Genomic DNA, 14,853 nt, shown 5'->3' with positions numbered 1-14,853 from the left:
TTCCATCCTCTATATTGTCGTTTCATCTTTTCGGAACAGTTAACTATAAAAATATATCTTTACTCGAATCTATATACACCTGTTTGAAGATTGAAGTCAATGGCAATTTTCATACTCTGTACCTGGCAAATCTTTGTAAATTTCCGACGCATGCGCAGTCACAAAAAGGGCAAACATTCGAACATTTGAAAAGAGGCACTTCACTTACCCTTGTCAAAGGTACTTCCCTGAACCTAACCATAACACCGAACATTGACCCTAACCTAAAACCCTGACTAAAAACATAAATAAAATATAATACAAATATAAAAAAAATATCTGGAATGATTGCCAATGAGACAAGTATCTACAAAAGACCAAAATGACACAGATATGAACAACTTTAGATTACTGTACGGCCTTCAACAATCAGTAAAACACATACAGAAAAGTCAGCTATAAAAGGCCCGATAAGACAAAATAAAACAATTCAAAGTAAAAAGGATTTTTCAGAGAGCTCGGAAAGTGCGGCCGTACACTGCAGTGATACTAATAAGTTTCCATCCTCTAGATAGCCTTTTCATCCTTTCGGAACAGTTTATTTTCAGAAAATATCTTTCTTCAAATCCATTTTATACTGGTTAGAAGATTAAAGTCTAAAGCACTTTTCATTCTCTGTACTTAGATATATTTTTGGAAATTTCTGACGCATGCGCAGTCAAAGAAAAGGGCAGACATTCGCAGAAGTTAATCAAAGTGCTGGATAGCACCTCTGGAAAGTTTGCAACTGTAGCTGTGTATTATTCCAAAAAGGTTATAGACGTGTATTATTTCAAATATGTATTTCATCACAGCTTTGATGTTTTAAACTAAACCATTGTCTCATCAGTAAGGATAAAAAAATCACTTTTTTATGTTATCATAAAAAGTTTTGATATTTTCTCACGATTACAACCTTAAGCTGTAGATCTAAAATAATGAAAAATACATTCAGAAAGCTCTGTTAATTTCTTTAAGTACCATGTCAACTTCAAGGGCCTGTGAATTAGTATTTTTCTATTGGTTTAGGTCCTTCATATTTGTTTTTAGTATATTAACACGCAAGTTTTTTGTTTGTTTGAATTGTTCCACATGTTTCATATCCTGCGGGGCCTTTTAAAGCTTTCTACATGTATATGGTACAAACATTTCTCATTTTTGACAACCTTTATTGTGGCCTATAGTTATTAATACATTTTCATTCTTTGAACTCTTTTGGATAGCATTGGTTCTTTGCAAAACATACTGCATCCTTACTTATAAATAGTTACAGTTACTTAAATCAATACAAATGTAAAAAAAGTTAATTTATATTATATGCTTTAATCAAAAATAGGGAACATGTCCATGGGACTCAAATGATGCCCTCGCTAGCATTAACGTTAAGAACTGTAAATGTGACACTACCAAAATATTTACTTGATCTGAGTTATGGGTTAATAAACATTGTCTTTTTCCTTGCCCTTGCGACCACCTACCTTCCTCATTCTTCCTTCCTATTGTAACCGATGACCTTCCTCATTCTACCTTCCTATTGTAACCAATGACCTTCCTCTTATGACGGTTCGTCTTTTTCCTTGCCCTTGCGACCACACACCTTCCTCATTATCCCGTCCTATTGTAACCGCTGACTTTCTCATTATTACGGTACATCTTTCTCCTCCATTTTGCGACCACACGCTTTCCTCACTCTTCCTTTCTATTGTAATCGCTGACCTTCCTCTTATTACGGTACGTCTTTTCCCTTCCCCTTGCGACCACTCAGCATCCCCAGTCTTCCTTCCTATTGTTATCGCTGACCTTTCCCTTATAACGGTAAGTCTTTCTTCCTCACCTTGCGACCACACACCTTCCTCATTCTTCTTTCCATATGTTATGTCATGCTTTCTTCCTTCCTCATTTGTCCTTCTCCTAGTTACCAAACACCATCCTCCTTCCTCGACATCTTCCTTATACCATCAGAAAATCAGGAAGGGAGAATGTAAAACGTCACAAACGGAAGAAGGAAGGTTTAGCATTAAAATTATTGCACGAAGAGGATTAAGCAATCGACAAGAAGTCTTATACACAATCAGGTTAGTTAACATTTACTTCTCGGATCATTTTATCATTTTATTGAACAGGTAAGAAATGAAAAATCTGAATTTATGTTGTTTTTATTTTAAACACCAAGGTACTGCAAAAAAAAATGACAGCGGTTCCATAACGATTTTAAATAAAAAAAAGTGCTAAAATTTGACATACTCATTTTTTCCTATGTAAACTTAAAGTAACTGTACTATGATATTGTATGAGATTTTTCATCGACATTCATTCATATTTTCTACAAAAATAAAAAATGTTCAAAATTGACATAACTGCACAAAATTTAAATTATGTTCTTTTTGTGGACAATGGTGAATAGTTTTACAAAAATCAAGACGTGTATAAGTCTAATGGTTAGCATTATTTATGTCGATAATGATAAAAAGTGACAATATGTCTGTTTTTTTCTTTAATATCTTTGTGCTGGACTGATATTTCCGACCATTTTATACATCAGATTGCTTTGCTTCACATAAAAGTAAAGAATTTGTTAGTTATCAATTTATAAACATATTTGCATTATAGAATATCTTTTTTAATTCTGTTATAATATTATACAACGGCATTTATAATATTTTTGTACTGGCCTGATATTTTTGTCCATTTTATTCCTCAGTTTGTAGAATAAAACACTTAAACTATGATTTTAAATGATGAGTTGTATAAACTGTATGATATATGTCTTTTTGTCGAGTACTTTGAACATAAAAATGGTGGTTAAAAACATGGTCTTTCATTTTGCACTTCTGGTATGATTATCATTGGTTTGTTTTAATAACTAAATGATGAATTATTTGAATTATCATTTTAACTATTTTGGGAAACACACAAAAATGCTTGAAAAACGTGTTCTGTGTTATTTATACATGTTGTACCCTATTCTGTTTGTTAGAATGTATTGAACAGATATATATATCATGTTAAGGAGGGGTATTTTTTGTAAATTCCCCTCAATAACATGCTATATCTGTTTAATTACACTGAACATTAACGTTCAAAAACGCATTGATTATCATGACGTTATAAGCGTCCAGTCGGATAGATAGATATATAGAGGAAGATGTGGTATGAGTGCCAAAGATACAACTCTTCATCCAAATAACAATTTTAAACGGAAACCATTATATGTCAATGTACGGCCTTCAACACGGAGTCTTGGCTTAAACCGAACAACAGGCTATAAAGGGCCCTAAAATTACTAGTGTAAAACCATTCAAACGGGAAAAATAACGGTCTGATCTATATAAAAAAGAGATTTTTTGACAAATACCACGGTAGAAAGGGTAAAACGATATATCCTTTTTGCATAAACCCCGTCGGCGTTACAAAATTACGATATTTGTTTGATAACAGTAAATTAGTGAAACATACACTGGCTATCAACCAATCAAAAGCCAGTTGTATACATACATGACCGGATTTTTATTGAATACTTTTGAAGAATTAATGTTTCATTGAATACTGTTTTTCCTTTGGGAAACACAAAACACAATGAAACGTATACTTTCAAAAAAATATAGTTAAATCTACAAAAATCATTTATTCATTGGATTTTTTTAAAGACAGTTTAACAACACATGTATTTCATAAAATGCAAAATTCGATGATCTGCTCATATCATATATTTCTGTTTGACTGCCTATTAGTTTAATGGAACTATATTCATCTGTTTTATTTATCAATAATCAGCACGACTTCAAATTTTACAGTTGTATTTAAACAATGACATGTAAAAAATATGTCATTGTCAACTTACCGTATCTATGACATTATTTATTACATTTATATATCTTGTTTGATATCAGAAATGGATAATTGGATGACATTACAGATGAATAAAATGGTAAGTAAAACAAGGAAATAACTCAATAAACATATTAAGCATTGATAGGTAGTCTCAAATAATATGGAACTTACAAGTTGACTTTAGTTAAATTTGGATATTTATTTTAGGTATTTTCGATATATAGCTCTTCAACGATTTATCTATCCTTGGATTTCTAATCTTTGGCTTTGAGCGTTCATGGTGAAGGTAAATCCAGAAAAGCGCATCGGACGCAATAAGTTATTAAATGTGTTGTTACTATTTTGTGCTCATTATATATTGCGGACACATGGGCAAAACTATAACTCAATCACAATATAGAATATAAGATAAAATGACACAAAATGAAACAACTGGACCATTTACATGCAAATAAACTGAATTGAGAAATAAAAGATACACTGAGAATGTAACAAAATAATCGATTTTCGCGTGTTGAAAATAAATATCCGACCTTTGAATGAACAGAAATTTAATCCAGAAAATGTGCACACTTCGGTGACTTTCTGTACTAAATTGTAATTTGTATTGCTTTACACTAGGGTCTGTCCGTCTTTCTGAAGGTTTTTCTTAAAAAACTCTGAATCTTTTAATATAGGCATGGAAGTTTATTTCCAGTTTTATTTTAATTATAAAATGCACTTACTGCTTGTATCAGATCCATATCACTGTGGATTCATTATTATTCGTCGGATACCAATTTTCGTGGATTTCGTGGGCACAGTCAAACCACGAAATAAAATATTCAACGAATGATAATTTGTCTATAGGTTTATATGCAGACTTCAGCAAAACCACGAAATTAAATATCCACGAATATGCAAAGTTTTTCTTAATCCACGAAAATTGGTACCCACGAAAATAAATGAATCCACAGTATTCAATTCGAAATTAGATGAAATAATAGAATACATATAGTTTATTACTTTCAGACAGATGAATTGAAAGCGGAAATAAGAAAAGAAAACATGGAATTGAAAGTATTGTTTAACAGCTTTAAGGTGGAGGAATTGAAAGCAGAAGTAACGAAAGGGAACATGGAATTGAGAGCAATGATTACAGATCTTATAAACGGTAAATATCTTTTTGTATCGATTCATTCAGTTCTTAACGTTTCTCAAGGAAATTGACCTTTGATAAAAATGTAGAAATAAAATTATAGAATCCACAACACAACAGGCTATTGCTCAAAATTTCACTGCTGTTATAGAAATTACTATTATAACTTGGTAATTGCTTATGTTGTTGATATCGAAGCTGTTTTCGTGTTTGATAATATTGTAGATCTTTTTGAACAGCAAATGTTAGATCTGAGAGCAGCGGGCAAAAAAACACACAGAGGGCTTATACGACATCAGATAAGGAGGAAGATAGTCAATACATGCATTACCAAGGAAACACTGAAGACGAACAAAGTGTTAAGAATGATTCTGAACAAGACAGCAGTGATCATAGTGATATTCATGAAGAGGAAGCTAAGGATGATACGATTGAGATCGATGACGTAGAAATAGAAAAGGAACAAAAACTGACAGACGGAGCAGGTATAACTTATAATAGTATATTGATCTACCTTCCTTTGCTAAACTCTATCGTTATTTCCATCAAATTGAAAACACGGCGTATTCGTCAAAGAGTCAACAACCAAATCAAAAAGCAAAAAAACAGCCTAAGGATATCTATTAGACTTCCCCTCAAAGCGAAAAAATACAGCACTGGAATGAGCGTGAACTGGCCATTAAACAAAAATGTCAAATATAATCTTGTTGAAAAAAATGAGCTCCACATCTAATCCTGAGACATATTGATGAACAAATTAAAAAAAAAAACATTCAAGACTAGCAAAAATATGAGGCTCCTTACTCGGGACAGGCGTAAATATGCGGCTTAGTAAACGTGTATAGTGAGATATCAACCCTCTCTGAACATCTAGCCAAGCAAAAAGAAATACACACGTAAATAGAAATACGCAGAGTAAAAAAGATGTTCGAGATAGGTTTCAGAATAGGTAAAAAGTAAAATCACAAAAATACTGAACTTAAAGAAAAATCAATTCGAAAAGTCAATAATCACATGGCAAAATCAAATAACAAAACGCATCAAAACGAATGGATAAGAACTGTCTTTTGTCCTCACATGTAGAAAATGGTGGATTAAACCTGATTCTATAGCGCTAACCCTCTCAATTTGATGACAGTCTAAGTTATCAAATTGGGTTATATTTACATTGATGCGTTGAATAAATAAAATAGTTATAATATGGTTACATCAGTCAGCTTCGTATAACAATTTTAAAAGGGAACAATTTAACAGAACACAAAAACATCTTCTATTTACGAACACATTGACTGATTTGAGTGTCTGACGTCAGAAAGAGGACATTGATCAGACTACTAGCAGTTACTGACATGAAAGCTTAAGATCGCAATTAACATCAATGAAAGATTAGGGTGAGGGTTGTGATTAGTGTTAGGCTTATTTCTTCAACCTATGACAATCTCCTCTTATAGGTTTAGTAAAACCATTCTTATATATAGGTGAAAAGCACAACCCATAAAACGCTTACAATTGATTTCAAAATAAATGTCACAATAACCGTATATGGAATTCAGTAACTTATTTCAGTTCTTATATTTCTTTTGTTAAAATCAAAGACGTTAATACATACACAAGTGAATCAAATGCATGAGTTAGTCAACATTCTCTTTTTTAGAGACAGTATGTTTTAAAGATAAGTTTTGGAAGAAAGGTGTGTATAAGAACAAGAGTGCACACACTGAAATGTCTCGCCTTCCTTACTTATCATAGATATTATGTTTATAGACCAAATATAAAGCTTTATTACAACTGTCAAATAAACTCAACATTAACCAGGAAAACAAAACATTGATCAATGAACCATGAAAATGAGGTCAAGATAAAGTATTAGAAAAATAGACCAAAACTCAAAAATTTAACTTTGACCACTGAACCATGAAAATGAGGTCAAGGTCAGATAACACCTGTAAGCTAGACATGTACACCTTACAATCCTTCCATACACCAAATATAGAAGACCTATTGGATATTGTATAAGAAAAAAAGACCAAAACATAAAAACTTAACTATAACCACTGAACCATGAAAATGAGGTCAAGGTCAGATGACACCTATTTGCTAGACATGTACACCTTACAATCATTCCATACACCAAATATAGTTGACCTATTGCATATAGTATACGAAAAACAGACCAAAACACAAAAACTTTACTATAACCACTGAACCATGAAAATGAGGTCAAGGTCAGATGACACCTGTCTGCTAGACATGTACACCTTGCAATCATTCCATACACCAAATATAGTAGACCTATTGCATATAGCATAAGAAAAACAGACCAAAACAAAAAAACTTAACTATAACAACTGAACCCTGAAAATGAGGTCAAGGTCAGATGACACATACCAGCTGGACATGTACACCTTATGCACCGAATATACTAGACTTATTGCTTATAGTATCTGAGATATGGACTTGACCACCAAAACTTAACCTTGTTCACTGATCCGTGAATTGAGGTCGAAGTCAAGTGACAACTGTCTGACGGGCATGAGGACTTTACAAGGTACGCACATACCAAAAAAAGTTACCCAATTACTTATAATAAGAGAGAATTTAACATTACAAAAAATGTTAACTTTTTTTTCAAGTAGTCACTGAACCATAAAAATGAGGTCAAGGACATTGGACATGTAACTGACGGAAAGTTCGTAACATGAGGCATCTATATACAAAGTATGAAGCATCCAGGTCTTCTACCTTCTAAAATATAAAGCTTTTAAGAAGTTAGCTAACGCCGCCGCCGCCGTAGCCACCGCCGGCGGAACACTATCCCTATTTTGAGCTTTCTGCAACAAAAGTTGCAGGCTCGACAAAAATGACTTTAAGTAAGTAGCTGTGTTTCACAGCTGCGTTTAGATCTGAAGTCATGCTGATTATCCACAAGGATGTTATGTGTGTCCATATGAATCCATGACAAATCGCCCCACTTTTTAACAAATTCGCCCCCACTTTATAAAAAAGCCCCATTCTTGTTTGCCAACTCGCCCCACTTATAAACTAGAGTCTCTCAAGAGCCTGTGTCGCTCACCTTGGTCTATGTGCGTATTAAGCAATAGACACAGATAAATTCATAACAAAATTGTGTTTTGATGATGGTTATCTTATTAACATACTATATAGTAAAAAATCATTTCAGTAGATCACCGAAAGGGGAAGTGGTCTAGAACACAGTTTTATTTTATTTAGGGGGTTCACTATACACGCAAATTTTTATTAGTCTTCACTTCAAGGTTAATCGAGCAAATTTTATTTAATAATATCTGTTATAAAATGTTATTTTGTCATTCTAAATAATGTGAATAACCAAATGGTAAAATCAAATTATTTAATGCCAAAAACGTCCCAAGGTAGGGCTGACCGTGCAAAGGCTGTAAAGCCAGTCAATGTAGTTAAAAACTTCTGTTTGGTGTACCGTAAGTTATTTTAATATTGTAATACACCGCAAAAAGGTTAACTGACATAACGTGTCTTATTCATAAAGTACTATATAGTTTTATTTTTCACAAGTTATAGGCGTTTCGAACGATTATTTGTTAAGATTGTAGGGATCTGTTTCAAAATATTTTGTTGAGGATTGTCACACACTGTGAGAAAAATAGTTATTATTGCATTCTTTAATCTTGTTTTTTCGTCCGAAAGGAAATTATCGTCCCGAAACAAATAGTCGTCCAGCAAAATCTGTTTGACCCGCATCTTCGGGACGACTTTTGCTTCCGCACGATAGTGTTCATATAAAAAAAGGTTAATTTAGAAAAGTATTTGGAATAAGTTTGTCATACATCTTGAGAAAGTCATATTTTTATCCTCAGTGTGTAGTAGTAAAAATTTGAAACCGTTTGTTATTTGAATCTTGTCATACACCGCAAAAGGTCAACTTACATTACGTGTCTTATTCGTTAAGCACTATATGATTTTATTTTATATAAGTTATAGCCGTTTCGAAGGATTATTTGTTAAAAATGTAGGGATTTGTTCCAATATATTTTGTTAAAAGGTTTGTCCAACTCTGTGAAAAAACAGTTATTTTTGCATTTTTTAATCATATTTTCCCCCACCGGATCGGGAAGTTATCGTACCGAAACAAATAGTCGTCCTGAAAATTCTCGTTGACTCGCATCTTCGGGATGGCTTTTGCCTCCGCACGATAATGTTCATATAACAAAGGTTGATTTAGAAAAGTATTCGGAATAAGTTTGGAATACATCGTGAGAAGGTCAGTTTATATGTTTTCCTCCTCATTGTAGGGAATAATTTGAAACCGTAAGTCTTTGTTCCTACTTCTGTTGGCTCTGTGTTTATTCATTATTTATTTGTAACGTGTATATTATTTTTAATGTTTTTGGTTTTACTTGAAAATATCATTTTTATATTATTCTATCTTATTTATTTTTAAAATTCTTTCTTTTCTCTACTTATTAAGTTATTCATTCATATCTTAATTTAACTTTTTGCTCTATATTTTTTTTTTTTATAAAATGTATTTTTTCATTCTAAATTATGTCAAACATCATATGGTAATTTAAAATTATTTTTATGCCCAAAAAGTCGCAAGCCAGGGCCGTCCGTGCAAGGGCTGTATAACAAATCAAGGTCGTTAAAAACTTCTGTTTGTTGTACCATAATTCATTTTTTGAATATTCTCGTACAACACAAACATGTCAACTGGCATTATGTGACTTATTCGTTAAATAAATTTTACTGTACATAAGTTATAGCCGTTTCGAACGATTATTTGTTAAGAATGTAGGGAACTGTTCCAACATAATTTGTTGAGGTTTGTCCCAAACTGTAAGAAAAACAGTTATTTTTGCTTTATTTAATCATGGTTTTTTCGACTGTTTCTAAACGTGTGCTGTTCAGGCGGCTACAGTGACGTTCTATAGATGTATAGACCATAAGTCTAAAGTCATGAAATGTGTGCCCAATTTTGTTTTAACTGCTATAAAATGACATACATATACTTTAAAGAATTAGTTGAAATAATGTAAATATGAATGTTTTAGATAATATCGAAGAGATGTCACACACTCAGATAGTAGGTCCTACTGAGCAGAATAAAAGATATGAAGAAGACTTTACAGATGATAACGATGAAAGTAAAATTTCATTGGAAACCTGTAAACTTCACGTATGTACTGTTTGTCTATGTCTGATGTTGTTCAAGTGAGAGAAAAAAAAGGAAAATCACAATTAATTCATTTATACAGTTTGGAATATAAGACCTTGATAATGAGAATTTAGTTTTAAATGTCTTTTGACAATACCTTTCAGCTTAATATGAGTAGAGATAAATGTCGTCTTCTGTCACCATTTTGAGGCAAACATTCCTCTTAATGACTATCATTGGATTAATACGTCTGAAATATGCATGCTCTCTTATATGAAACGTTTGAAGTATCTTCAGCCTTATATTTATTTGTGTTCCATATGCATAATTCATTTTCCTTTTTGTTTCAGTACCTGACCTGTAGAGAACAACTTTATGAAATAATTAACTGCCAAGACATTTCATGGTAACATATTTACATTAAATGATTTTTTTTTTCGTAAAGTATCTTACAAAAAAACAATTACAAATGGTTCATGACAAACAAAACTGGTGCAATAATTTGGAAAAATAGCCATTAAGAAAAATATATGTCATGCGTGGTCGACAAGTTTCATTTGTTTACTAACATGCCGAACTGAAGTGATCTATTTTTTTTCTTTTTATTTTCGTTTATAAATTGTCCTGATCATGTTCCATTTGTTTTTCAGTGTTCATGCTTAAAAAAACAAAATCAACTGAAATTGTATATTAAAAAAGAATTACATTGTGTTATGCTCAGAGTGAGCCCAGTTTTTACTTTTCTCTTTCTTTTTCTCTTTTTCTTCTTCTTTTTTCTTGTTCTTCCTCTACTCTTTCACTTTCTTTCTTCTGCTCACATGGGATCATTCTATTCAAATATGTATTTCAGTAAACGTGACAACCATTCCAGACATCATGATTTTATAGCCAATCCCTTGAGTATTTACAAACGGGAGAGAGTGACGGTCGGCTTTGGAATGAATGTGATCAAGCAGAGGGTTCGTAAACTTATATTTTATGACTGGTGTTATTGAATCACACAAACAACCCATAACTGTGTCATATGACCCTTTATGAAGTAATATCAGTGATTTAAAACATTGCACAAAGGAAGTAAAATAACATATAAATTGAACATCATGCTCAAACTGTGTTACTTCATCTTCACTAACTATGGACTGTGATTTCTTGTTGTTATACACATGTCAGTTTTAATCTGTTTTGAAAGATTTTTGTTTTTCATAGTTTTAACTCAAAACATAAGGATACGTACCTAACCATCATTTTTATGTTTTCTCATCATTCACCTTTTGTTGTTTGTTTTATTTCTAGGCCATGGAGTATGTACATGATAAGTTGTTCAACGATATTCTGTGTAATACAGGACGAGATCCAAAGTGAGTTTATTTATAGCATAGTTAAATTTAAAATATATTTTTTTGAGACTTGATATGCTGATACTTTCATTCAGTTGTAACACAACAATCTAAATATGAACGCTCTGGTGGATCTTCGTCCTAAATCCATGCGTCTCGTTGTGTTATTGATCATTTGTTTTATATTTTTCTCGAACATTCTTAAACCAAATTGTGTCTTCTTAATTGCATACCATTCAGGATTGTACATTTCGTGATAGATCACAATTAAATAATTAAGATACTGTTTTAATAAATTACGTAATCATGTATTTATCTTCAGAAGGGAAATTGTCGTCCCTAAAAAGCTCGTCGATCCGCATCTTCGGGACGATTTGTGCTTCCGCAAAATATTTTTCACATACAAAAATAGGTTTGTCATACACTGCGAGGGTCAATTAGGAGATAACTGTATTGTATTTAAAGCTCCAACGGCATCAATTGGGGATTTGATGGTCGCAAAATAAGTTTACTGGCGACGCGTTAGCGGAGACAGTAAACGGTTATTTGCGACCATCAAATCCCCAATTGATGCCGTCGGAGCTTAAAATACAATATTGTTATCTCCATTCTAATGAAACTGACAGAAAACAACGTTAAAACATGTATTTAAAATCTGTCATATGCCGTCTGCGCTTGCGCGTACGTCCCATAGCATCAATTGTCAATTGATGCCATGTATATAAGTGACGTTATCCAATCAAAATGAACGTTACAAACGTTGTTGCATTATAATTCACGTTGTCTGTCTTTATTAACTATTTCGTGTTAGATATAATCATGTAAATGCTAGTTATAGTCTTCAAAATTAGATATGATTTAGGATTGTACATTTCGTGATAAAACACAACCAAAACATAAGATACTGAATCAAGATCTGAAACCGATTGGTGGCTTGTTAAAGATATACAGAAAATAATATGCAAATAATAGATGGGTTTAAGCCTAAGATTATTGTAAAAGTAATTTATTTCAAACAACGAACATGTTCTCGCTTCAACTGGCAACAGTACTATCAAATATCATGCAAGTTTTCAATTTTGTTTTTAGACATCCATACACTAAACCAGGACATGCCACGATTTCTGGAATGAACAACAAACAATTGAACCAAACATTTAACGTATACAGGTAAATACATTAAGAAATATTTGAAATTGATAATAGGGAAACTGTTTGTACCGCTATAGTGTTTTTACATTTGGCGATCCAGCATATGAAATGGCCTACAGGATACTAAGTTAATACCTTACGGGAATACATACATAAATCTTGTTCTTGAGAACTTCACAAGACAACACATTAACATTCCTTGTGATATGCTTTGTATTGCAAACCGATATCGTTATAACCTTAAGATTGAAAAAAAAACAAACAACTGGAGAACTGTCAATCAATAAATGATTTAATAGTAAGAGTCAGATTAAGCTTACATTTACTGCATGCCAGTTTTCATTCAACAATATATATGTGATACATAAACCAAAACCGTTAAGAACTTGATGAGTTTCACAGTTTCGTTGGTGCCATAACGTTTGTCAATAAATAAAAACAGTTAACTTTCAACTCGTAACTTCACTATTATTTTGTATACACGCTGATAATATGAATAACAACGAAAAAAAGATGGGGCGTATATAACTTACCAAACATATCATGTGTTAAAGTTTTCTTGCATGTTAGTAAAAAAATCAAGTTTTGATTTAATAAATCATGTTCATGATTCAGAATAGACTATTATACATATTTGTTTAGAGACTGGCTGAAGGAATCCTGCGGGTGCGGGAGTTTCTCTCTACGCTGAAGACCCATTGGTGGCCTTTGGCTGTTGTCTGCTCTATGGTCTGGTTGTTGTCGCTTTGACACTGCCTTTCACAATTTTATTATTATCAGAAAGTGCATCATAAGACAATTTGTCTGGCTGATTATTTTATAATTTAAAACATATTTTTATTATGGTCGTCTTCCTCAATGAATAGGTTATATGTTATAATTTATGTATAACATTACTTTTCAGATTAGCTTCCCAATATCTCACTTATGTGCTTGTCAAGGAAATGATAATAGGAATTGCCATTGCCACAAACGACTCATCTTACAAGATAATCAATTCCATCTGCCAGGACACTGAACAAAATTTGACAACTGAAAATAGAAAGCGAAGAAAACTGAGCGTATACAATGAATGATGTTCGCTATTGCTATTTTGTGAATGAACGTAATGTTCATATTTGATGAGAAATTGTTTTCTGTTTTCGTTTTCAGAGATTAAAATCAACATTTATTATTATTGTAAGATATCGACTTGATAGCTATGTTAAACAGATAGTTGATGTAAATATGTAAGAACAGATAAATATATACATACATACATTTAATGAAATTAATTTCATTGTATTGGAACACTGTGTGTATTATGTATTTAGGCCATGACACAAATGTACAACGGGAATCTAGTTGAACAGGTTCAAGGGTGAACATAACATAACATTGAGAAAGAAATACAAAATAGAATAAAAAATTAAACTCAGAATTCGCTTAAATCTGCCACCAAGTTAACCACATGGGCAGGTTCGGAATAGTACGGCAGAGGGAACCAAAGCTAGTTGAAAACAATATGTTCTTATATAAAGGTTGTGCGGGAATTTCTCGTTACATTGAAGACCTGTTGGTGACCTTCTGCTGTTGTGTTTTTTTATTTTGGTCGGGTTGTTGTCTCTTTGACACATTCCCCATTTCCATTCTCAATTTTATTAGCTTTGTCGTAAACTATATATGTGTTAAAATGTATTTTTAAGGCCTTGGTTTATCTTGGAACGGGTAGGTCTTGGAAGGTAACAAATTCTATTCTTAAACTTTTTCACTAACTTCTCAGGAACAGAATTTTTAGACGAACAAGACTATAGTGCAGACTGAATGTCTTTATCTTTTTTAGTTTAGAAGTTGAAGTTATTATAGAGCTAAGCCTTTACTCTCACACTGAATTTTCTTGATTGAGGTCGGAAGTTGCTGCTGTACACCTCAGTGTAACTAATAAAATGCCGTCCTCTAGGTCGCCTTTTTCGCTATTAATAGATATAGAAAGAGGTGGTGCGAGTGCCAATGAGACAACTCTCCATCCAACAGTTAACTTGAATCAATTCTTTTGTCTGAATATTTGAAAATTGAGGTCAAAGGCAGTTTCATACACATACAGACTTTTCAATAAAGGCAACAGTAGTGTACCGCTGTTCAAAACTCATAAATACATGGACAAAAACAATTCGGGGTTATAAACTAAAACCGAGGGAAACGCATTAAATATAAGAGGAGAACAACGACAAAACACTGAAATGTAA

The 14,853-nt window shown here is 32.5% G+C and overlaps 1 protein-coding gene across 1 annotated transcript; it reads left to right on the top strand.

The window, feature by feature from the left end:
- Positions 1 to 3,910: 3,910 nt before the first annotated feature.
- On the top strand, positions 3,911 to 13,704 carry LOC134702066 (uncharacterized). Its single transcript, XM_063563162.1, has 9 exons — positions 3,911 to 3,946; positions 4,861 to 5,002; positions 5,227 to 5,472; positions 10,036 to 10,160; positions 10,490 to 10,545; positions 10,990 to 11,098; positions 11,433 to 11,497; positions 12,566 to 12,646; positions 13,533 to 13,704. Exons 1-9 carry the CDS (start codon positions 3,911 to 3,913, stop codon positions 13,702 to 13,704), a joined length of 1,032 nt encoding a protein of 343 aa, XP_063419232.1.
- The last annotated feature ends 1,149 nt before the right edge of the window (positions 13,705 to 14,853 follow it).

This window comes from Mytilus trossulus, unplaced genomic scaffold (genome assembly GCF_036588685.1).
Source record: "Mytilus trossulus isolate FHL-02 unplaced genomic scaffold, PNRI_Mtr1.1.1.hap1 h1tg000391l__unscaffolded, whole genome shotgun sequence".
NCBI classification, from domain to species: domain Eukaryota; kingdom Metazoa; phylum Mollusca; class Bivalvia; order Mytilida; family Mytilidae; genus Mytilus; species Mytilus trossulus.
This window is presented reverse-complemented; position numbering and strand designations above follow the sequence as displayed.

Excerpts from the sequence above, each read along its gene's own strand:
- LOC134702066 (XM_063563162.1), top strand. The coding sequence starts at position 3,911 with ATGGATAATTGGATGACATTACAGATGAATAAAATG. Across the intron at positions 3,947-4,860 it reads CATTACAGATGAATAAAATG|ACAGATGAATTGAAAGCGGA; the intron begins GTAAGTAAAACA and ends TATTACTTTCAG. Across the intron at positions 5,003-5,226 it reads GATTACAGATCTTATAAACG|CAAATGTTAGATCTGAGAGC; the intron begins GTAAATATCTTT and ends CTTTTTGAACAG.